At 40.7% G+C, this 24,995-nt stretch overlaps 1 protein-coding gene across 10 annotated transcripts in view; it reads left to right on the top strand.

Moving 5' to 3' along the window:
• The window catches only part of FOXN3 (forkhead box N3), a 212,151-nt gene extending 190,191 nt beyond the window's left edge, over nucleotides 1-21,960 (top strand). For all 10 annotated transcript variants that reach the window (XM_055814567.1, XM_055795573.1, XM_055808535.1 and 7 more), the window contains 2 exons: nucleotides 4,410-4,518; nucleotides 14,598-21,960. In XM_055814567.1, the coding sequence (XP_055670542.1) occupies nucleotides 4,410-4,518; nucleotides 14,598-15,147 (659 nt within the window). In that variant the 3' untranslated portion in view covers nucleotides 15,148-21,960. The remainder of the gene's footprint in view (nucleotides 1-4,409; nucleotides 4,519-14,597) is intronic.
• The last annotated feature ends 3,035 nt before the right edge of the window (nucleotides 21,961-24,995 follow it).

The raw sequence follows: 24,995 nt of genomic DNA, 5'->3' as shown, positions 1-24,995 counted from the left end.
ATATTTTATATTGGATGCATCACTTCTCTCCACAGCTAGCTGGTGAAGACTTGACACGCCAGCAGATCCTACTCAGGTTGTGGTATTCTACCAGAGCAGCATAACAGGCAAAAATCATTTGCTTGTTCCTGCAGCAAATTAGGAGCAGATTCTCTGTCCGCTGTTTAACTGTACTCCGGTAGAACTATTGCCTAGGTTTAAGCTTCCCGCAAGCAGAATGCAGCGATGAAAGCTGAAAGGTGAATGATGATTTTTGTTGTTTCAGACTCTTTGTGTTTCACTAGGAACATTTTGTGGAAGAGGAGACCTGTATCAAAGAGATGCACAGATCTTTTTGCATTGTTTTCTTGAGCAGAGTCTCTCAGACATAAACATCGCTTGGCACTTGCACAGGAAAGGTGTAAATTACATTTCACACTTCTGCCTAGGAATTGGGAACCATGTGACCTGCCTCTACCATTGGTTAAAGAAGTATTACAAAAGAGGAGTCTGGACTGTAAGGTGTTAGTCGAGACTGGCACTGATTGATGATATGGCTTATAGTAAATTATCTTACCTCCACACCTTGAATCTTCAATCTAAAATATAAATACCTCACCTCAAAGTATGGTTTTGAAACATAATTAAAGCTTGTAAGGCATAAAAGTATCTGTGGAATAAAAGCACCACGTATTTTCCGGTAAATAATTCACAACCCTTCAAAAATACCAACATGTGCAAGTAATACCTTGGATAATAAATAGCCATCTTCATACAGCCTGCAGAAGGGCAGGGAAAGTGTCTGGGGTACCAGGGACAATGTGTTAGCAGTTTATATACATAGATTATTATTTTTTTAAAAACAATTACTGTCATTTTGGAAAGGATGGGTATTGATGCTTTAAATGCTCTGGAGATGCATGAGCAATAGAGGTCGGTCTTACAGTGGCACACTAGTTAAGTGAATAACTAGAAATTAATACCTTCTACCATTGAATAATTAATTTGATCCTGCTTTTTATTTTAGGTTTAGAATGCTACAGAAGCTAATTTACCAGCAAGTTGGGGGGCGGGGGGTGTTTCATTGTGGTTCCAGATGTTCACTGAAAGGAAAGAATCATCTAGTGTCCTCCTTCAGTTGATCTCTTGAATACAACCTTTCTGGGTTTCTGTCTGCATAACTTAACTAGAGATGCCACGGTAATGCTGCATCATAATTCAGAGAGTTTGGGGAAACAAAAATAAAGATCAGCAGCAATAACAGTGCTGTTGCAAGCTGGAATAGTTATTGAATTCTGGGTGGTGATTTCAATATACAGAGTTGTGATGAACTTCAGAGAAAAGTAAGAATCACAAGAATCATAGTTAAGGCAGCTTCTGGCACGAATATTCCTATTGAAGCCTTGAAATGACTGGTGGCATGCTGAACAGACCAAACATAATGGAAGCGAATTTCATAGGCAGGAGTGGGTACCAAGTTCTCTCTTAGAGGGTATTTTCAGAAGGCAGCAAACTTCCACTTTTTCTGTTGTTTTTGTTTTCTAAACAGTTCCTAATTCCTGAAGGGAAGAGCAGGGGCAGGGAGAGAGGGGTGGAATGTGAAGCTTTTGAAGACAGTGTTCCCTGAGTAGCACACCATGACTTATGAACCTGCAGAGTCAAGGAAGATGAAGGGTGGGTTCAAGTGGGAATGTCAATGTATAAAAAGTCTAAGCTATGAGACTTGGCAGTGTATTTTATATACAGGAGTGCAGGATAAAAGGAAGCTTGGAGAAGGTAAAGGAGGAAAGACGTGAGACAGTATTTTTAGAAGAGTTACAGGGAAGCGAACAGGATTTTTCAAAGCAGCAATGGGAGTTGTCAATAAGGCAGAAAGAGAGGAGAGGAGAAAGGGTAAGATGAGCATCAGCTAACTCTGCCAACAGACCAGGATAATTAGGTAACCATGGAAAGAAGAGTTTGGATGTCAGGGAGCCTGTTGCTCTCTTTTTGCAGTAGAACTTTCATTGTGTTTGCTTTGAAGTTTTACATGTATATATTTAGGCAACATCCGTAGCTAACTGACATGTGGCTCTGTGTGTATGCATAAATATTTCCATATAAAATGCTAGGGTTTGTATCAGACTAAAGTGAAAATTCCTGGATTTTCCTTGGTCAAAACTCGTTCGTTTCGTTTAACAGGACTTTGTAAATGTAAAGGTACTGTACTGTGCAGTGCAGTACAAAATCTGTCCCTCTTGTAAGCCTGTTGGAAAAAACATGTCTATTGGAAATCAAGGATTTTTATCAATATTTTGTTATTTAGCAGGCTTAGCTGTTGCTTCAAATTTTCCTGTGTTCTGTGCATTTTAGATTAACAATATCCTTGAGCAGACTGCTTTTCTTTTCAAGACACTGATATTTTGGCCATCTTAAGGTCATGCTCTTGAGACAAATACAGTAAGAAGTTCAGATCTTGGAGTTTATAGCAAGATAACATTCCTCTGCAGTATCTACAAACCCAAACATTGGAGCATTGAAAGCCTGATAACGTCCCCTGAGTGAAGCAGATTTGATTGATTTCTCATAAGCTGGCACTAGAGGAAAAAGTGCACAAAGTAGGGAAGTATAAATAGCAATACGCAATTTTTAAATTATTTTGGTCATTGAAAGCTGACCCTAGTTGTTATAGAGTAGGTTCTGTAATTTTAGCCATTTGAGGCTGTACTTAAGCACCTAAATATAAATGACCTATTCTTCAGAGGGGCTCAAAAGCAAGGGTGGGTATAAAGCAATGGCAGGATTTGATTCAGGGGGGATGTGCTCTCACTGGCAGGAGAAAGAAGATTATTTCCCCAGAACTAATCTGCGTGGTCCGGAGTGAAGCAAGGTGAGTATCAGGATAACAGGGAGGGAGGTGTGGATCTGGCTTGGTTTTGACAGGAAGTTGAAATGTACCTCAGCATCTTAGTAATAATGTACTTTGGAGCCTATATTTCTCTGCCTCAGAATACACTAGTATTTTTAGGTGTGAGCATTTGAAGTTGGGCATGTGAAGTGTATGTGTTGATTCTTAGGCTGAATGTTTTTTCTAGGCTCCCCATAATTTGTTTAAAAAATGAAAGTCTGTAGGTGTTCATAAGGTGATATGGTTTACATTTATCTTATACGTATTTACATAACATCTGTATGTTTAAGAATAATACATCCAGAGTAATGATCATCATTCTCCTTGTGGACATTCCCCATCAGGGGAAGTTATGGTATGAATGATGACTTAAAATCAAGAAAAAGCGAACGAACTGGCTAGCTGTGGACATTAAAGCAGCAAGGTCCACTTGAGGCTGTTGGAGGTAACTGTTCCAACCTGAAGGGACATAAAACCTGTGCAAACAAATGGCATTACACAGAAGTCACTGGTAAGTGCCTAGGATAAGAGCTGTGGTCAGCAGTCCTGCATCCCACAGTGGAGGAGGAAAATGCCGAGGATCTGCTAAGGACAGACACTTCCTTTGGTGGCGCCTTGGAAGTGCTGCTTCTGCTATTCCTTCAGCTGAGGGGTGGCTGCCATAGGCTGAGCAGTGCACAGAAACATGCCTAGAGAAAAAAGAAGTACTTGGTTGTAGGTTGAAATCTTGTTGGCCAGAGCTGTAGTTCTTGATGCACAGCCAATTTAAAAGGCCCCAGTGAAATCTCCCATCTGCAGTGGCTGGTGCTGACGCAGTTCGGTGTCAGTGGCATCCATGCGCCGCGTTGGTTGGGGGGGGGGGGGCTTGGCCATGACCCAGCTGTGTGCTTGAGCACGTGACTGTTGTCAGGCTGGGTGACAGAGGCCATTGATAGCAAGAGAGAGGAGCTAATTAGTGGTATGGAGCTAATGCCTTTTTAGCCTCGCCTCTTTCCCGTCCTGGTAAACCCACATTTGTAGTTAATATTTTATTTTGCAGGAGACAGAGGCCAAGAGATTGTTGCTCAGAAAGTAAGCTGGGATGATAAGAAGCTATGACCTGTGTTCTTCCAGTGAAGTGCTTATATTCTGTTTATCTGTAAAGGGTCATTTTTTCTTACTGTAGATGAAACTTACATCTATGCTTATAGCTGGTTTTAACTCTAATAAGCACATGCATTCCTAGCAGAACATCAATGACAAAACAAAAGCCATGTGGTTGTTCAAGGAATGATCTGCAGTAACTGGGTCAGGCAGTGGCTTCTACAGGCCATGTTGTCATTGGTTGCTGTGAAATTTTTTGTCATGAAAATAGCATTGGAAATAGCATGGCATTCACAAGGGTTGAGGCTGAGATGTTAAAGGTAAGCAGTGTACTACACAAGCTTCTCTAATATTTTCTCAATTAATTGAAAAGCTTATGTTCCACATTTTGCTCCTACATTTTTCTAACTTATCCTTTCAAAGCCAAAAATGTTCTGGTTTTGGGTTTGTTTTTTTTTAGTTCCTCCGGGAGTGATACAAAATGGAGCTCGAGTTCTGAGTAGAGGGATATTTCCTGGAGCCAGGCCATTGCCAATCAGCCCTATAGGAAGCATGGCTGTTGCAGTAAGGTAAGAGTGGCTCATTGCGGGATCTTTTATGAAATAGATCAGTGTTTTGCAGAGAATGTAAAAGTGTATGGAAGCTCGACTCAACAGATACTTTGCTGCTTGCTAATACTTCTGAAGTATTCTGAAATAAAACTGCTACCTAAAATTCTTGGGTTATCATTCATTGCAAGATAGTCATGGTATAGCTGTCTGTTGCACACTGGTTTGTAAAAAGCAGGGTTTTTATTTTCACTAGAAAACTGGAGACACTGTATCGTGAGAACCTCCTACAGGGACCTGTTTTTCTAAGTGCAAGTGCTTTTTTCTCTCCCTCCCTCTTCATAAAGACCTTTTCCTGGATAAAATACTAGTGAGAAGATTGTCAATAAGATTAAAGCAAATTCTAAAAGATAGCTAAAAATATAGTTGTCATTTTGTTATTAACCTGGGTCTTTGTGAGGCAGTTTCTTTCACTACAGTTTCTATTTCAAGGTTCAACCAAAACATTCAAGGGTAAAATGTTATTTGAAGATACTCAACTTTTTCAGAAGGCAGGGCAGTAAGAGACATCTAGTGATGGCAGTAAGAACTGTGGTTCAATGGTTTGCTCTGTTTAAGGCAGTGATGGTTTTTTGGCGGAAGAATAGTTTGCCTTAGCTGTAGCTCTTTCCAGTCAGTCGCAACAGAGATTAATTTGGTCGAATGTGCTGTCAGTGCCCTTCTCTTTCAGAACTCTCAGTATCTGCAAAAGTTTCAGCTCAGGCAGTTGGGCATTCTGGGTGGGGTGTAGTAATTAGTGCTGACCGAGCTTTGCTGGGCTGTTCTAATCACACCCTCTGGGCTGTAAGGCAGTGAAATAAAGTCTCTTTATAGCTACTTATTCTGTTACTATTTACTTGGTTATTTTTTTCCCATTTGCTTTTTGGGTTTTTATCCCTTTTCAAAATCAGTGCCTAGCCCTTCGGATACAGTATTTCCATCCAATAGAGAGAACCTATGACATTTCATATACTCTTGATGCTTAAAATGCATAGGGGGAAAGACACTAATTGGAATAAAATTAGTAGTTTTTTTGGTGGGCAGCTGTTTCAGCTGTTTTTCACATTTGCTCTGCTGAAGGGATGAAACCCTGAGGGTCATCCTCCAGAAGTCTGCAGAGTTCCTCTCCATCTTACTTTGCCACAGCCTGGCCTTGCTAGCAGTGGAGGTCAGCCATCCTCAGTAGCTTTGCCGCTGGCTTTAGCCATGACTTGTATTCTGCTCCAGTGGGGATTGCAGAGCTGTGGGACTACTGGTTCATTAATTATATATAATTTTTATGAGGTATCCAAGCTATATGGATGACTGAATATTCTCTTTTGAGTTTATCTGCATCTCCTGGCTTAGACCCTGTTTCATAATCTCAAGGAGGAGATAGAACTGTTTTTCCTTTCAGGCCACTTGAAAACTTCCTTCTGTGTAGGCATCCTCAAATTGCTGTGCTGTAAGGCTGTATATAGTTAAATTTTATGCGTTTTTGGAGGACTACTTCTCATGTTTTTTCCCAGCAGGTAGAACAGGATCTTTACTAGCATCCTGCTAATGTAGATTTGGGAAATTAGGGGATTTTACACCTCCCTTGCTTATGTTCTTTTTTGCTCTGTCTGAAAGAAAAGCATTTATAATTAGCTAATGCAGACATTTCTAATTCTTTTTGTTCTCTTTTCCAGCCTTAGGCAGTATTAGAAATAGCTTGCTATGAATACATTCCTGGGCTGCATGATGTCTGCTTATATTTAAGGGCTTCTGTAATATCCCCTCTTCTAATTTTTGAAAAGGGGGAGGAGGCGGAGAAGGGGCTTTGAAAGCTTTTGAGAAGGTAGGGGCCTCTGCAACAGCAAGTTCAGCAGGCAGTTTTGTCTTGTTTCTTTCAGGGATAATAAGATTCAGAATTTCTTCAGGAAGGTCGGTCTGGGTGCACAATGCCTCTTAGAACATCATCTGGTCCTCTCAAGGCTGTCAAAGATTACGCTCTTGATTCTCAGTTCTTACCCCTCTACTCAGATATACAAGGCTAAACAGGACCTGTGGTGTGGACCTTTCATGGCATCTCATCAGAGTAACTTCTGCTTACCATGTGTAGTAGGGGGAATTTACCACAGCGTCCATGCAGCCGCCACCTTTTGCAGTTAAGAGTAGGAGTACTGCTCACAGGGAGCTGTCATTCCTGCATAGAGGGAGATGCTCCGGTCAGGGTGGCAGGTGATGTTTTTAGGCCTGTTCAGGTGTAGGGAGGTTGAGTTCCCCTAGCAGTTTTTACCAGTAGGGAGGTCTGCTGGGCAGCCCCAGGAGGTGGTACAGTTACCTGCAGAAATTATGTGCCTCTGCCTATATATTGAGAAGCCAGACAGCTTTCCAACAAGTGTTTACTCAAATGTGTATTTTCTTGAGAAGAGTTCCTTTGGTGCTCTAAAAGAAAGGCCTAAAACCACCAAAAAACGGTGGGTTTCATCATTCATGTAGGGGACTGACTTCTAGTATTTTCTTGGTAGTGGATCCTTGCATAATAAATAACGTTTCTTAACGGGTTTTCTTTAGTTACCACATGTAGGAGTTACAGGTTCTTCTGTAAGGTGCTGGTCTTCTGTTGGTGCTTCCTTGCTGTCTAAGCTCTTGGATTTCATTTCAAGTTTATATCCTCAGTATATTAATAGTCTGGTTTTGTGGTCCCACAAACTGCTTGGGGATAACTTGCAGTCCTGTTGTGTGGACTGCCATTAGTGTCAAAACAGAGTAACAAAAAGTTTGATCTTGGGTTAAATTTGCACTTGTAATTAGGTGGAGTGTTTCAATTAATCTGTTATTCAGAAAGGAGGCCAAAACCATAGCACTGGACAAAGGTGCTGAAATCTGTGATTTCTGATGCGTTAGCTCCCATCAGCTGGAAAGTTTACTGTACTATACTTCAACAGTGTGACTGAATGTATTAGTGTATTTTGTTCCTGCACAAGGTATCAATGTGTTGCTGTTCTTACATAATTACATATATTATTTATATGTAAAATAAAGTACAATTGAATTAAGTAGTTTGAATTAAAAAACCCTATTGAAAAGTATTTAACAAACATGATGAATCCACCACTTTCCATGAATAAAGGATAGCAATTGAGGAGAACATCATTGTATTGTAGTGCATTTGGCTTAAATTGCACAAATAGGCCTTTCATTCCAAACTAATCTACAAATGGAAAAGGCATCCCACACTATTTTTACTTTGAAAGTCAACCTCTGGTGTTAAATCTCCACAGCAGAGCATAATTGGATGTGTTTTGACAGTAGCTTTTTATTTACTTTATTCACACCACTTTTAGCTTGTTTACCATCCATATTTTCCATGTTGTGGCTGACAAGTCTTAAGACCCACCCGAAAACAGCAGGGGAAAATAATGCTTCAAAGCTGCACAGCGTGTAGCATGTCTCTAACATGAGATCCATCATATATATTTTTGGCAGACCATATCCCCATACAGTTCCCTGAGAGAATCCAAAAGCAAATGCCATGATAGTCTGGATATGTAGAAGAGAAAATACTGACTTACAAAGGCATTAAATGAAAGCAAGCAAAGCCGGTGGTACCTTGCATGCAGCAAGGAGTTGGTTGTGCTTTGAAGGTGAGCTCTTGTTTGTACATTCATTGGAAAATACCTTCTAAATGTTTACTTAGGAGGATTTCTGTGTCCACTTTAGTAGGCATAGTCTTTATCAAAGTGGCCAGTGCATCTGCGAATGTGCATCTTGGCAAGGTGCAAGAAGCTCTACTGTATATAATCACCTTCCACATGAGTAAGTTGTTAGTAGTTACAGCAACCCTTTGGAAGAGCACAAACTTGGAAGCTGATATAATATTAGAGCTGTTGTAACTATGCTTTCAGAACATTTAGTAGGCAACCTCCTCCATGGTGCCTGTGATTTTCTTGTTATCCATAGCGTATGAGTGGTTTCTGTCTATGTCCTGGAACCACGCGCTGCAGCGGACCTGCTGAGCCCAAGGCTTGTCTGCCTGATACAGGCAGATCCACTGAGGTGAGGCTGACTGAATTTCAGTGCACAGACAATCTCACCAGCTCTGTGACATAGGCCTTGTAATTTGGTCCAGGTTATTCTGCAAAAGATGTTTTACAAAATACCTGTGGTAATTTTTATGTATTAAGGCCTTTTTTATTTTGCTCTGCCTCAGATATTCACCACTACAGTGGCCGCTGAGCAGCGTTTGGATGGGCTCCCAGTGAATCCCGGGGTTACCAAGCTCTGGTGTTCAGTGCGTTTTGTACGGTGCAGCCCATGCCTCCCTATTTTTTTGACCAGTTTAAGGTGCTGTTAGTCCTGGCCAGCGGGGATTAATGGCCTGTTCAGTAGTCTGTTCTGATGGGAAGGCCAAATGAAAAGCCCATCCCATAACGCTAGCCAGCAAATGCACATGAAATGAAGGTGAAAAAGAGGGAAGGAGAGTTCACAGCCACCTTGGTGGGAAACCTTAAGGAGTGAGTAAAACCTTTAGGATTTGGGAAGAGCTAAACGGAGCCAGTCCCAGGAAAGAGGCTTTTTGGCTGGATTTGCCATTCCCTGTCAATGCGTCAGAAATGTCAGGATGGAGGATAGCACAGACTTCATTGCTTAACTGCCTTTTTTAGCTCACACTTCCCCAGAATTAATCCAAGCTATTGTTTCAGGCTAATTGAAAACTTTGGCAGAACTTTTTTATATGCCACTTATGCCTAGGTAATAGGTTAAATTACTTTTGGTAGTGTTTATTAGAAATACGTTGGGTTTTTAAATTATTGCAGGTTAAAAATAAAAACTAATGGGAAATTACTCTGTTTTTTTTCCCTCTGGGTTTTTTTTCCAATTCTTCTTTCTCAGCAAACATTTGTAGCTTCTCAAGGAATTTCACAGTTATGTGTAAATTGCAAACACAAGGAATTTCCTAAGTAAAAAAAATTTCCATTCAAGTTTCCAAGGCAAAAATGTTCCCTCTTCCTAGGGAAAGCAAGTGCATCTGCACTGGCAGAGCTACTGCTCTTCTTTCTTTTGGGGAAAAAAATTAAACCATTTAAAAAACAAAAAAGCAACACTAACAAACCTCACCTACTTCATCATGAGCCAATTTTAAAATATCTTTTCTGCTATTAATGCTACAGTTCCTTGTGCAGCTCCTGATCTTTGGGGTGTGACAAGAATGAGTTTTGTGCCTAACTTTAAAGATGGAAGATTGTTATTTATAAGTATTTTCACTATAAATTTATAGGGCAATTACTAAATTATTTCTCAGGCCTAGATTTCATTGTGGTGGCTATTTCTTATGCTGGCTTTATTTTTGCTTACTTTCACCTCCCTTGAAGCAGCTATTCAAGCAGTGATTAAGTAAACCAAACATAAGTAACATGTGAAGCACAGATGCCAAAGCATAAGTAAAATTGTTATCTATGAATGATTATTTTTGCTTAGGTAAAGGAACTGATAGTTTTTTCCTTTTATAAATTCTTTACTGTATATTCTTAACGTTCTTGCTTATTACTGGCATGATCAGCTTAACAACCCCCAAGTCACCTTTGTGCATTGCATTCCCCTTCCCACCTGTAACAGGCAGGATGAGTTATCCTTGGGAGCTGAAGGAATCCTTTAGTAACTAAAGGACAGAAATACTGGCTGACTTGATTATTGTTTTTTGCAAAATGCAGAGGGCTGCGTTTGTCTTAACTTCAGACCTGCTGTTGATACTGACAGAGTGTTCTTTCTGCTGGCAGTCTGTGGCTCCCATTTACTGTGGTCCTTTGCATACAATTACTGCTGTGAAGTACCTTTGTAAGAGCTTCTGTCAATAGTGTGACCAACTTGTTGTTGCCTTTTAACTCAATAACCCCTGATAAAATCTCATCATACAGCAAATGAGCACCACTTTTCATTTGCTTGCTCATCCTCCTGTCTGCTGGTATGTAGTGGTTTTAAGTAACAGTTCAACTACCTGTAGCTAAAAGTTCTGACTGTCCTGGATTTCCCTTTGAAATTATGTTACCTGTATAGTAAAAAAGTGTGGGGGGGGTTTTTGGTTTTGGTTTTGGTTTTTTGTTTGTTTTTTTTTTTTAGCAAACCTGGAACCTGTCAAAATCCACAAACCGAGCTTACCTGTACTGCTTGCTTTCTATCTTTTAACTGGCTGTTTCCAATTACATACCAAAACTGTCACGTATGAGTATACAATAGCTGTCATCCAGAAGGATCAGAGATAGATTAAGGTGATATTTAAATTCCATATAGGTTTGCTTTGTTAATCAAAGGAATATATTCATGTCTGGTGTAGAATACAGTAAGTATTTTTCAGCAAAACTTTTTGCCATTTTGCAAACAAAATGTGATTAACTATCTTCTTTTAAAGCTAGTAGAGAAATTTAAGGAAGATCATCTCTGCCTTTAGTAAAATGACTGAGACTTACTTTTTCTCATCCTGAGGAAGATCCCTGTGAAAGGCAGAGGAGCTAACACTGTGCAAAGGACATCATTTCCTTACTGATTTGAGATCCAGCTGCTGTGAGTCCTATCTGGCTCCTAACAACATGAGTAGCAGACCTCTATCCATTAACAGTGGGAATGGAGTTGGGCTTTCAAAAGTCCAGACTTAACCTCTGCAGTACTTGAGGGTTGTTGTGTCATGGTGCTACAGCTGAAATGTTTTAACAAGAATCTCTGTGTGGTACTTTTATCTGTATAACTCTGGTTAAGATACCTCAAGCAAATAAAATCGTCCATGTCAGTAGGATGAAAAGGTCTAGAGACTGTCCCATGGACTTAACCTGAAAGGGCAAACCACTGCTTTAAAATGTGAAAATATTGAAATAAAGCTCTGAATGAAAAAATAAGGTATTACTTGAAGTTAATTTCCGCTCATTGTTATAGCAAGCACAGAATTCTTAAATAGCTTTTCTTCCCCTCTGTAATTTAAAAATAATCCAGACATCAGAGCAAGTGCTTGTTTTAAAAATCTATTATTGTTTCAGTAACAAAGTTAGAGTTACAACCAGACCTACAGGCAAAAATAGATTTCAGCTGGCCAAAACCTGTCCCCTGAAACCCAGGGGAGTTCGGTCTGCTGATGATCTAGAGTGAACTAAGTAGATCACAGATTCGTTTCTTAGTGAGTGACTGTATAAGAGCAATATAAAGCTTTAAAATGCCTCGGAAGTGCGTGTGGAACGTGAATGGTTTAGGTATTTGTTTATTCCATTCTTAAAAATCTACTAATATCAATTATAAGTAATTCTTCATATCTTATGTTTGAGCTGTTGCATATCAAGGTACATACCAGATTAATTTACTTTCAGGGTATTTGACTTTGTGAATATCCTAAACACTCTGCTTGTATAACTTTTTCATTTCTGCAAATGTCCTTTGCTAATTCTCTCCTTGACCTTCTTTCTCTTCCTTCTTTATTTCCCCAAGCAGAACTGGTTGGAAATCTTTCAAAATGTAAGTGAAAACCAAAGATTTTTCTGAGATGCAAATGCTATCCATTTCCTGACCAGTTCCACCATAGATGCCTTTCTTCTGAAGTGTTTTGGTATTCCCTTTCCTCCCTCCACTTTTTTTAAAGTGATTTCTTTTTTGCACTTTTCTGTGGACTTCAGTTTTGTTTTGCAGTCACTCCCTGTGGGATGCTAACCCCATAGTAGTACACCTTCCCATGGGACATTGTGTCTGTAATCCCCAGGCCTGTTCTATTTTTATGCTGCTTTGAAAGGATTGGGATCTGGAGTAAGTCCCACAGGCAGAGCTTTTGAATCCAAATTGTAGCCCCTTTATGTAAAAGCAAACACTAAACACTCAAGAGCAGGGCAGATCAGGGATGTCTTTTTGACACATGGTTGCTCTTCTCCGTGGAACTGTAGCTTTCCTGTTACGGATAGTCTCTCAGTACAAACTAATAGGAGTAGATCCAATCATATGAGAATGGGCATCTTGATTTAAATCCCATCTGTTAGAAGCCTTGTTCACCAATAACCTAGTCAGCAGGAATTCCATTTGAGTTCTCACCTATTCTGTCCTGTATTTGTTTCCTTGGAGCAACAACTTATTGCTATTTTTAATGGAAAATTAGTAGCATGTGATTTTTATTGAGCCACATTGCTTTGACTATTAGCTGCACAGTAAAATCAAGTAACTTTAATTTTATGCTAATTTATGATAATTTTTAACATCTTTAAATGTAAATTTACCCTAAAAATGAAGAATCTGTCACTTAAAATGCATTACATGCTTCCTTGTAATGACTGATCTTAAGGAGTTGGTTATAAATTCACCTTACAACTAGTTTAGTATGGATGATTTCTTCTTTTAAGCATTTAGCATCCTATAATGACAACCCCTGCAGTGGTAAACCATCACAGAGTAAATGCAGCTGGCTTGCTGCACAATCATGAATGACATTGCATTTAGTTATTAATAATTGAAGAAGCTTTGTGTATTCCTTCTGGGTTCTGTATATAATTTATGGATCATAAAGCTACTCAAAAATCTAGGGGAAAATAATTTTGTTGAGCAAAAGAGGTTGGCAAGAGGCTTTCTTTGCTAATAACTGGCCTTTTATTATATATATATTTTTTGAAAATACTGTAAATAAGAACATTTGGAATGACTGGTGAATTTGCTACCTTTTAGCATTGCCCTGTCCCTGGTTCACAAAAGCCTGTTTCTTATTTCAGCAGGCTCTACAGACAAGAACGTTTAGATGAATAAGAACTGTGGAATTAATGTACCACCTTTATTTTTTCCACCTTTCAGCCTTACTTTTCAGAAATGGATAATATTCAGCTGTTTCTTCTATAAAGATGCCAGATGTGAGGTCCATGCCCTAAAACCTAAAGCACTTTCTCATTTTTTAAGTAGAAGAGCAGTAATACTGTGGACTTGCCACTGTGCCATTCCTCTTAAGAAATATCTATGTTCAGTGTGTGCATTTAAGAAGAGGTTTTAATCCAGCACTGCCCTGAGTGTGCAAAAACACTCTAGTGATAGCATGAAGACGGCAAGAGTAGATTTTACAGCATTTTGTCATGTGATAGTTTAAACAGTCTTGCTTGTTTGTTGTTTGGGTCTTTTAACTGATAGAGGGGTTCGAGGCTGGTGAAGTGGTGTGTGGCAGTGATGATACCTTTACTGGATGATCATCCTCCTCTCTTTTTTAGCGGGAGTTAGGCACTGCACAGGCTCAGTCCCCTCTTCTTGCAGGCATTGTATTCTGTATTGTACGTCAGTGGCAATGCTCTAACACTTCTCAATGCAGAAAGGGGCACTGTTAGTTTTTAAATATATTGTGCTGCAGTAGTTTCCACAGCACCAAGTGCCATAAAACCAAAGGGAAAAATTAATTCTAGCACAAAAACAGATTATTTTTTTTCTACTATTTGTTTTTAAACACGTTTTGTTGGCAGCTAGTGGCTTAAGATTGTATAGCTCTTAGGATTAGTCATAAACTGATCACAATCAGAAATGTGACTGGACCTAGGTTTTATATTTGGCTGCTCCTTCTGTTGTCAAGAGTCCTAAATGGAAGCTGTGCTACTTCCAGGTGAGGCATCTCCTCCTGCCCTTGGACTGCTAGAGCTGGAAAAGAGTCTTTCAGAAGAGGCAAAGTAGTATTCCAGAAAGCTAGTGTCTCTTCCCCATGTTTTTGGTCGTTTTATGTGGAAAAGGAAAGAGGATATTTATGCAACTCATCAGAGTTTATTTAATATCCAGTAGGTAAAATAATGTGGTTTGGTTTTGGGTTTGTTTTTTTTTCAAGTGTAAACTATTAGTTGAAATGCAAATCAGGACTGTTCAGACATGATTTATTTGTAACCATCCCCTACTTGCTCCTGCCTCTTGTGCTGTTAATGTGTCTTTTGGCTTGTTTCATGTGTAGAGTCCAATCCACAAGCAATTTGAGTCGGGCTTTGAAATCAGCTTGCATGGACATTACTTTGATAGTCATGATTTTAGATTATCTGTCAGTTGGTTTTATCATCTTTCGCGCTGAAGCAGGATCACATCTCTGTGGCTTCTAAGACTGCTTCGATTTGTTTTTACAGGAATGGAATAACAAACTGCCGGATGCGGACAGAAAGTGAACAGTCCTGTGGCTCTCCAGTTGTTAGTGGTGACCCAAAGGAGGATCACAACTACAGCAGTGCCAAATCTTCCAACCACAGGAGCACATCACCTGCTAGTGACTCCGTTTCCTCTTCCTCTGCTGATGACCAGTATGAATTTGCAACTAAAGGTAGCCAAGACAGCAGTGAAGGAAGTGAAGTTAGCTTCCAGAGCCACGAGAGCCATAGTGAAACAGAAGAGGAGGACAAAAAGCAAAATCGAAAGGAGACCAAGGATTCTTTAGCTGACAGTGGGTATGCATCCCAGCACAAGAAAAGGCAACATTTAATGAAGGCGAAAAAAGTACCAAGTGACACACTGCCTCTTAAAAAGAGACGTACAGAAAAGCCCCCTGAGAGTGACGATGAGGAGATGAAAGAAGCAGCAGGATCACTTCTGCATTTAGCAGGAATTCGATCCTGTTTGAACAACATCACCAATCGGACGGCAAAGGGGCAGAAAGAGCAAAAGGAAACCACAAAAAATTAGAACAAATCAATGATTTGTTTGAACTTACAAAGTTTTGTTTCAGCACGTCAGGTGAATTCTAATGATTTGTGGCAATATCAGCAATTTTTTTCCTTTTTTGTTTTTCTTTCTATTTGTTTTTGGTTTGTTTGTTTTTCTTTTTTCTTTTTTCTTTTTTTTTTTTTTTTTTGGACCCTTAAGATTTTTATTTTTAAAGGAGATTGAAGCCATAGAACTCATACTGACACTCAGCTAATTTACAAAAGCTTTTCAATACCTGAAGACAAAAAGTTAACAAAAATAAAAGCCAAAATCGCCATTGCTTTCTCCGGCTTGTCAAAAATGCATGGTTGAATATGCAGTGACATCAACATTAATGTGATGGGAGTAAAATTGGGCACTTGGAAATCCCTCTTATACTAGAAGAGCTGTGCATAATTTAGTAATCATTCAGGCCTGGCCCTTAAGAATTTTTAATGGCCTTATGGTTGGGTTAGAAGTGAATGTGAATAAAGAGATTTGGGGGAAAGAGGAGGCACGCACTTCTCAACACCAAACCAAGAACCATCTAGTGGCACTTCGATATGTTGTGCCATAGAAGTCTTTGGACAGCCACTGGTGGCAACTGCGCAAACCATAATGCACTTTTAGTGCTTCACGTACTATATGTGGCTCAAAATGTGAAGACTGGTAACTAAGTTTGGGGAAATTTGAACTATGTATGCAATGGGTTTCAGTGAAATTATGTGAAGAAATGTGGTGGTGGCGGGGGTGTCACTGTTAGTAACATCGTAAATCGTTGAATTCTGTCTTCTATAGTAAATTAAAAGAATGTTCAAAAAGCCATAAGCCTGAAGATTGGCACTGCGTGCAAAAAATAATAGTAATAGGGAAAAACAAGCTATGTCTTCTAAACTGCCTGAGTGAAAAGCAATCAAGTCTAAGAAATTACAGTAGATATTAAGGAAGGAAATACATCAGAATCTTTTTCTGTGGATCAAATCCTTGATCTAAATGGGGAAACAAAGCTACAAAACCTGCCATTAGTAGTACTCTGTATTGAAAAATAAAAGGAAAGCATATTGGTGAACAGTAAAATTCGGAAGTTCAACAAATGAGCTCCTACACTGCCCTCAGAAATGAGTGTGCAGTTACTGTCAGTCAGGATTCGTCTGTGCAAAAATGACAACAGATTTCCAGATTCAACCAGTGTAGCCAGCAGAAGAAATTTGATCCACATTGCATGGATTCCTTTTGGGAGGGGCGGGGGGGGGGGGATACAAAAAGCAAACAATTTTTTTTATTCAAAGATGACAAAGTTCTTGTAAGGTAAATAATGTATTTAGCATGAAGCATGAATTATTTTCATATAAATATAGAAAATAGAGAAAAAGGCTATGCCTCTAATTTTTAAGCCCTTAGGCTTAGAGTTTGTTTTTTTTGGGTTTTATTTTTTTTGTTTTGTTTTTGTTTTGATTCTTTTTTTTGTTGTTGTTGGGGTTTTTTTGAAGCAGGTGTTTAAGGTTTAACCTTCTTCAGGGACAAACACTGACTGTTGGGGAACTTACTCTGCAATATTAAAAAATAAAATCTTCATGCTCTGGTAGGGCTTGGATGGTTGAATTATACTGCCTTGTCTGCACATTCAGCCCCCCTCTCCCTACTTCTGTTAAAAAAAAAAAAAGTAAAAGTGTGTCCTTTCTTCGTCTGTACATGTGTAACATGACGCAATAATCTGAGGGCAAATTTAGTAGTGAGTGTGTATGACAGAATCAAGAGAATAATGGGAGGTTAATTAAGGAAAACTCTCTGATTTCATTCAGGAATAAGTAGACAAGAAAATAGCTTTGCTAATTTGCCATGAGAAAATTAAGTTAGTAAAGAGCCTTACTGAGGTATACAGAGAAAAACCAGTGTTACAGAGAGTGTGATTCCGGTATAGTGCTACTCTCCTGGTAATGACAACTATTATATTGGAGATCCCTACAGCAGAGGGAAGCTGTGAAGTAAATGAAGACAGTCTCTCTCACTTGGATTCATGAATTTGGCATAAAAAATTCTACACTTAGAATGTACTAGAGACAAGAAGAAAATCCCGGGAACCAACCACTGAACAGAACAAAATGGTCTGTTTCTAAAAATAATACAGTTTCATATTTACAACTGTTACAGGCAGCAGTTTCACCAAGACGGATCTAGTTTATGAAGAGTGAGTTAGAGAAGGGTTTTACTTTCCACTCAGTGAACTAAAAATCGCATTTGGAGATGCCCCTGGTGAGTGTTTGGTTAGGAAGTGGAAGGACTGAAGAGCGGGCTGGTCTGGACCTGGTTCCTGTGCTCCACAAGCTTTTTGTCATGTGAAGACCAGGGCCACACTAGAGGCAGCGCAGGAAAATGGTGCCTCTCCTCCTATCTCACCCAGCATGCCCTGGGATCCAGGAGCTGCCTGACAGCTGCTGGAGCCCAGCACAACTGCCAGCTATGCAGATAAGGAAGGAGAGAGCAAGGCACAGCCCTGTGCTCCCCTCGCTTTGCTGAGGGCCTGCAGGGTTGTTTCCCAAGATTAGTTAAGTTGGGAGTACATAGATACTAACTTCTGCGGGCTTCCTGTAGCCCTTAAGATAAAGATGGGGAAAACAGGAAGGACCAGTCCCTTGGCCAGGTAGCACAGAGATGAATGAGCCATACTTTTCCCTTGTGTCACTGGACTGTGGTAATTGGCTTCTTCCCAGGTCCACGCTCCCTACAGCCAGAGTCCACAGACAGTGAACCACACAACCCCTTGACAAGCAAACTTGGTCCTTTCATCTTTTTCTGGACTTTGAGGAGCATAATTTGAAATACAAAATGCTACAAAATGCCACAGCTTTGCTCATTAATGAGTAGTTGTACCAGCTCGGGAGCAGTTTAATATTTATCAAAAGGCAACGTGGAAAATCAAATGAGTGGCAGAAAATACACTGAAAGTGTGGCTCAGCCATCTCTGTCCTTCAGAGAAAGCGATGCAGTGTTGTACTGGTGGCCAGGTTCTGTCCACATATTGCAATGCTGATTCCAGAGCAGCTTCACTGGTTGTAGTGCGTCAGTGCAAATGAGATCGGTATCTGTTCAACAAGTACCATTCATTAATGTGGACTCTTGGTGGCTAAATATGTAATTACCAGTAGTATTACTCACCTTAGAAAACAGTCATTTTGCATAAATATCTAATTAGACAGGTTATCTTTTTACACATGCACACAGATATATAGAGATACATATATAATCTAAGACTTCAACAACTCCTTTATATACTTGCTGGTAAACCTAAAATGTTGGCAAGCATCTATTTTTATATAAAATTTGTTGCTCCTAGTCTGATCTGCTGAGGTGGTATTATTGAGTGGGAGTTCACAAAGTTACATTCAGGAACTAGTAGTTTGGCTGAAGGCTAATGCCATCAACAGATTGTGGAGTTTAAAAACAACTTGTCCTTATCGACCCTTGCTCTGACTATTGATGAGAAGTACATGATTTGGATTTGTATAAAATATTTAGGAGTCACCTTTTAAGCCATTTTTGTGCCTGGCTGACAATGGCAGCTTTATCAGAACTGGTTCTACTCTGTATGAGAAGTTGTCTTTTTTAATAAGAATTCAGACCGATCTGTTTTCCAAAAAATATGTCAGCTTTCCAATCCAGATGTCTCTACTTTGACTGAGTGATGTCAAAATGGAGTGGTAATTGCACTGTATTACAAGCTTTCTCACTTGCCAGACATGAGGTAGTTTGGTTTTGCTTGTTCGCTCTCCTTACTAAGCCATTTTGGGGTGAGAAGTTGTCAAATCTCTGACTTTCCACTTTCCTCACTCTATCAGTATTGCCAAATTAGTGTTTCTCCAAGACTGGTGGCGGCTAGGGGAATCCCTGTAGGTCAGCAAGCATGCAGTGGTGAGTTTCATATAGGCGTAAGTTGTGAGGGTTGCTGGACTTCATGTCGGGTTCCTTTGGAATATGCCTTTTGCAGTGGGAAGCTCATGCAGGCTCTAACTAATGCCACAAGCAGATTTCACCAGCATCTGCAGGGAGGTGAAATCCGATGGTTGTGCTTGCATTCTGCGAGCAATTGGATGTCCTGCTGCATTTTGAGGCAGATTAGGCCTGCATTTAAAAATTCAAACACAGGTCTTGAACAGCTTTAAAGTATCACTCCATAACTGTTTCCGAAAGCAGTCTGATTCTGATCTTCTCCTGGCAAAACCAGCAGTAGTTCTACCAAGCTCACAGGGTTTCACAGCTGAAGAGCCTGATGTGGGAGTGAGGAGGGGTGCTGTGGAGGACTAGGGAGCTGTCCTGTGACTGTGTTCTTTTCTCTCTGGCACTCGAGGTCCATATTCTGGTCCTCTCTTAGAGGGGAGAAGGGAATCTCAAAGGAGGCTCATAGGCTCCCAGCGTTCAGCTGAATTACTGTCTGCCTTTGGAAAAGTTACAGAGAAATGCTGGGGGCTGCATTCTTCACTGTTTTAGCAGAGAACAAAATCCTAATTGTACGCCAAATGGCACCAGGGATAAAATCACCAAAACAACGCTTTGTCCCAGTTTCTCGGTAGCTGTGATTGATTTTCACTGAGATTTTGGCTCCAAAATCATCTAAAGATGTAGCTAGGCACAATCTGAGGTCTTCTAGAATCTGAAGGTGTCTGATCTTCTTTGCAGTCAGTGGAGCTACAGACACCCAAGTGCTCATGGAAATCTTTACTATTTCACTATTACCATTTTTCCTTGAATCTGGCCCTAGGCATTTTTGAAAACATTACCGTGCTCCAGGATCAGAATAAAACTATCGAGAGAATACATTTCCAATTTCAGATGCAATGCAGTTTACTTCACTGGTGGAGAATGCAAGCCCAGCTCCTTCAGGTATGTCACTACTGCCTGAATAACTCATTGGCATATTTTATGGGAAATATTTTGAAATGTTTTCTTGACTTTGCCACCAAAAGAGCATTTGAACCATACATTCTCCTGATTGTAACAGAATATCAGTGTTGACCGTCTGACCAGTTAAGTTTTAGTAGTGTTCTTCACAGCCCTCCAGTAATATATCAAACACTGTTATGCACATAATGCAGCACTGTGATCTAATTTAAATAATACTTTTTTATTATTTATACTACTCTATGTAATATACATCAACACTTTGCTATATAACCTAAGTGGTAACCCTCTTCTTAGTTATCAGCCAAACTTTGAATTTCTGTTTGGTTTATATTGCAATTAGCACAGTTACCAAGTTGTAATGATGTCTCTTCTCCTTTGAAATGGGATGTGTAAGTCAAACTATACATTTTGTGTGTTTCTGTTTTGAGCTGGAGTTTAGAAGGATTTACACACAACATTCAGTGTTCTGTATAAATCTGCATACATTTGTGAATTCATCTGTTAATCCCCTTTTATTTAGAAAGTATTAATTGATGGTGGTTTATTAGGGGTTCTTATTTTTGCATTTTTATTTTTAGTACTGGTTATTCTTGAATTAAGCAGAGACTTGTCAGCTGGGTTGCTTTATCTTTGATCAAGTACATGAACTTACAATTCTTCCACAGTTCAGCAAACAAGTACTAGCTTCACTGACCAAAAAAAAAAATCTCAACCTAATGTGTCTATGGTGCTGTATTTTGCAGGTGTACATTTAAAACCAGAAATGATTTAAAGGTCACTTCTGAGTTGTTCTAATAAGTAGCCTTTCCTGGTTTGGGGAGTTTGGGTTTTGTTTTGTTTTAGCGTTGAAACAAGGTATATTTATCTGAAGCTATATAGTGGTTTTTCTACTGTATCACATTTCCTTTTGCAAAGAGGGGGAAATCAACCTGATATAACATCCTTTCACAGTCAGTGGAAGAGGGTTTTGTTTCACTTCTTTTCTTTCAGGGGATTTCCCTGGGCTTTGGATCAGGCCAGCAGTTACAGGAACTCATCATCTGAGGGTCTAAGGGATAAATGGCAAGTTGTGTTGGCCCTCAGTGCTAGGAGGGATTTTACTGGATGCTGAAATTATGTGCTGGATTCTGGGATGGCTGATAGTCTAGAAATGGGAATCTTTTTCATTTGTTTACTCTGGCCTGAAATCCCAAGACTCTTGTTTTCTCATTCAGATGACATTGAACTTGAGTACATTTTTAAGTTACTAGAGCATTGTACATTTCCTGAGTATGTGTGTGGGACAATAATTGAAAGTCATACCTGTATTTGATAACCAGTTCCATGCCTGCATCATTCACACTCACTACTTAAAACTGCCATTGATGTAAAATGTTGGGGGGAATGATTTCTGTGTGTATGAAAAGCATTATGGACTTGTACATTTTTTTTATACTCTGATCTGTAATTTCTGAAATATTTTGTTTTACAGAAAAAAAGTGATAAAGCAATCAAAAGACCAAGAGATTTAGTATCGATGCTTAAGGGTCACAGGACCTTAACTGGCCAATAAGTTAATTTAGTACAGTGATAAGCCAATTTTTTTCCTGTACTTGGCGTCTGAAACTGCCAATTTCATCAATATTAAAATAAGAACTGTGATGAGGAATGAACAGTGATGTTAAGTTGTATTTGTGTTTACCTAAATGAGCAGTCCGAAGGCAAGTGCAATCAGCTGATCTTTAGGAAATATGAAAATGTTGATTTAGAGGCATACTTGCATTTTACATTTTCTTGATGTGTAATCATATTGCCAAAGACAAACTATTTCATCAATTATTATTGTAAATAACACCTTCCCAAAACCTACCATAAAGTTTCTGTGATGTATTGTCTTCCAGTTGCAATAAAAATTACTGAGTTGCATCAATTGAACTATTGTAGTTGTGTGAATATTGGCTTCAAAATACGCCCAGATGTTAAGGAGGAACAATGATTTTTCTTTTTTTTTACAAATTAATTCCTTCTTTATTAAATAGTTCTAGCCCCTGTGGGATGTTACCTGTATCTTCACTGCAGTAGATACTAGCTCATGTTAATTTGCTGTCATGTGCAAATAGCTAGGCATACTAAACTGGTGTTAAGGTAGGGCCCAATCTTCCTTTCTCTTCTGTTTTGCAGTCTGGAAACAGTGATTTCACTGGGAATTGCATCTTTTGTTAAAAATTGGCAACAATCAGGAACGATTCAGTAATAAGACATGTCTAACAATATATATATATAACATCCTGAAAAACTGCTTCCTAATCTTTACATCAACCCTCCCCAGGCTTTAGTCTGGTTTCTGCAGCACCAGGACTCTGATTCTTTAGCCACATTACTCCTTTGCCTGGCAGCATGAAGGGACTGTTTTGCAGGAGGAAATCCTGTAGAGCTGAGCTTCAAAGCTAGTTGCCTCGACTGACTCAATCTGTAACCACCTAGAAGGTGTCCTGCTCTTCAGATACTTAGAGCCTCCCCTGGTCAATCTTCAGCTGTTGCAGGAATCAGTAATACTCTTTGTTCACTGGTGCTAAAGGCAGCCTGTTTGGTGCCTCTCTGTGTAAATGCAGCAGTCCAACCCAAGTCTAGAGTTGAAGAAAACAGTGCAAAACTCATCTCTTCAGAGGGTGAATAATAGATTGTATAAAAAAATTGTAGTTGCCTTTCAGCTTTCTCCAATCAAAATTAAACCAAATAGTAAAATCTTGTACATAAAATCATTTCCCAAACACTGTGGTTTAAAAGTGTTCTATGAACAGGCCTGTGTTAAACTTTTAAAAGAATTAAGAAAAAAAAGTCCCCCTGTTCTTCTGTCAAACTAAAATCTTTCCCACAGCTGGTCTGAGATGCTGCTGAAGCAGGGGAGAACAGTTTCTTGGCTGTGTAATGAGAATGTGGCTCCTGAAGCTGGAACTCCAGCTGACCTGGAGCTGTAAGTGTCCCCCTCACTTGTTTTGACGCCATCCTGAGCGGTTGGTATTGGAGACTACTGCAGAAGGCATCTGAGGGGCAAGATGGATGTAAACAGGTCCTGGGGGGCGGGGAGCAGAAGAAACAAATGTCCAAGATACACACAAAAGAGCATAAAAATGCCCAGCCCCAACATCTCACCAGGCAATTAATGCTTCAATGTATCGCTTGGAAAAGTTTCAGCCTGTAACCTATCCTCAGCGAGGGCTGCCGCAGCAATGGAACAAAGAGGAGACAGAAAAAAAACTTGGCCAAGGAGAGGACACCGGTGAGAAGGAAAAAACACTTAACTGTGCTCCGGACCGTCTTCCTCTAATGGATCCCCCCTCCCATCAGCTGCAGGTTAAGCAAGTATCACACAGCACAGACTGTGGATGGATCTGTAGCGATGTGTAGAGGACCAGGGAGACCCACCGCCTCTGCAGAAAATGTTTTAGCCTTTATATGCAAGCCAGCAATCTTGCCAAGACACTGATCTTGGGCTTGTTTCAGCATAGGGCATTACATGACGGCCTTAAACCATTTAGATGAGCCATGCTGTTTGAGAGATGGTGAATTCCAGTTGTGCCACAGGCTTTCTGTGCAGCCTTGCAGTTTTCCTGTTATGGGCAAAATGGTCTCAAGTTGCAAGTTTTACTTCATTGCCCATTAGAAAGACTTCTGGTGGCTTGTGTGGATATTTAGAAAGGACACCATCAGCCACTTACATAAACACCTGTCCTACCTCCTCTGCAGCCTCACTGGCCTTATTTCCACCATGGGTTATACTCACTTTGTCAAAAAGCCTCTGGCAAGCCATCGGGCAGCAAGAGCTGTTGAAGTGAGAGAGCTGTTGAAGTGATTTATGTACCGGCTCTTCCTGCTGCTCTGGCTTTTGCTGGTTGTCCTGCCACCTTGGGCATACTTGGTTCTTCTCCTGCTCTTTCCTCAGGGGTGTCCCTGCTCCAGCATGCGTTGCCTACAGGCTGCAGTCGGTTCAGGGCATTCCTGCCCTGGCGTGGGTGGCCCATGGGCTACAGTCCCTCAGGGCTGCGCAGACCCCTTTTGACCTCAAGTGGCTCTCCAGCCTGCCTCCATTTGCTGGCTCCTTGATTAGCTTTACCTGAAGAGGAGTGCGCCCTGTTCCTCTGCCTGCCTGCAGTGGTGGCACCCAGCAGGTTCTTCCCTGTTGGTGACCTCAGCTCTCAGTTGGCTGGAACCAGCAGTGACCGGCTCAGGGTGGCTCCTAGCCAGCTCCCACACAGATGGCACAGCTGCCCCCATGCCAAAGCCTGGCCCCTCCTGCCCCCCGCAGCCCCAGTCCCTCAGCGCCTCAGCCACGGTGGCAGTGGTGTTCAGCCTGCTCAGGGTCTGCACACCGGGGGCAGGTGCCATGGCTTCCATCGGGATGGAGCCCTTGGGAGCCACACAGGGCCAGGGAACAGCAGCAGCCTGCCCTTAGTCCCCAGGTAAAGCATGGTAGTAGGGCTCCTGCCCCTCCTCACCCTGTAGAAATAGATGTGGTGGTTGTGTGTATGGTTGGGTAAGCATGTAACACGGGGCGTGTATAGGACTATGTGGTTTTACATTCCAAGTTTTGGCTACCAAAGTCCAAAGAGCCCAGGCAGTGCAGGCAGGGAGCTTCCCACTGAGACTGCCGGGCAGCCATGCGTCTCCTTGCAGAGGCTCAGCCGCTGTGTGGCCGGAGGGGCCACGCTTCCAGGACCCAAACAAGTGAGCAAGACAGACCTTGCCTGGTCTGGCCCTCAAGGGAAAATGGGTGCCTGGGCTCACCCAGCCTGCTTGCAGGGGCAGGCACCTAACGAGCACCTTGCACAAAATGGATACGCACAAACCGCCCAAGTCTGTGAGGCCTCCACAATAAATCCCTTTCTTTACCCAGCAACATCTGTCACTGCAGGCTCACCTGTAAAGCGGCTGCATCTGACCCTTCCACTTGTGTGCACGCTGTCTCGTGA

The sequence above is a fragment of the Falco peregrinus genome, chromosome 1 (assembly GCF_023634155.1).
Source record: "Falco peregrinus isolate bFalPer1 chromosome 1, bFalPer1.pri, whole genome shotgun sequence".
Classification (NCBI taxonomy): domain Eukaryota; kingdom Metazoa; phylum Chordata; class Aves; order Falconiformes; family Falconidae; genus Falco; species Falco peregrinus.
The sequence above is the reverse complement of the archived record's forward strand: the minus strand, read 5'-3'. Positions and strand labels throughout refer to the sequence as shown.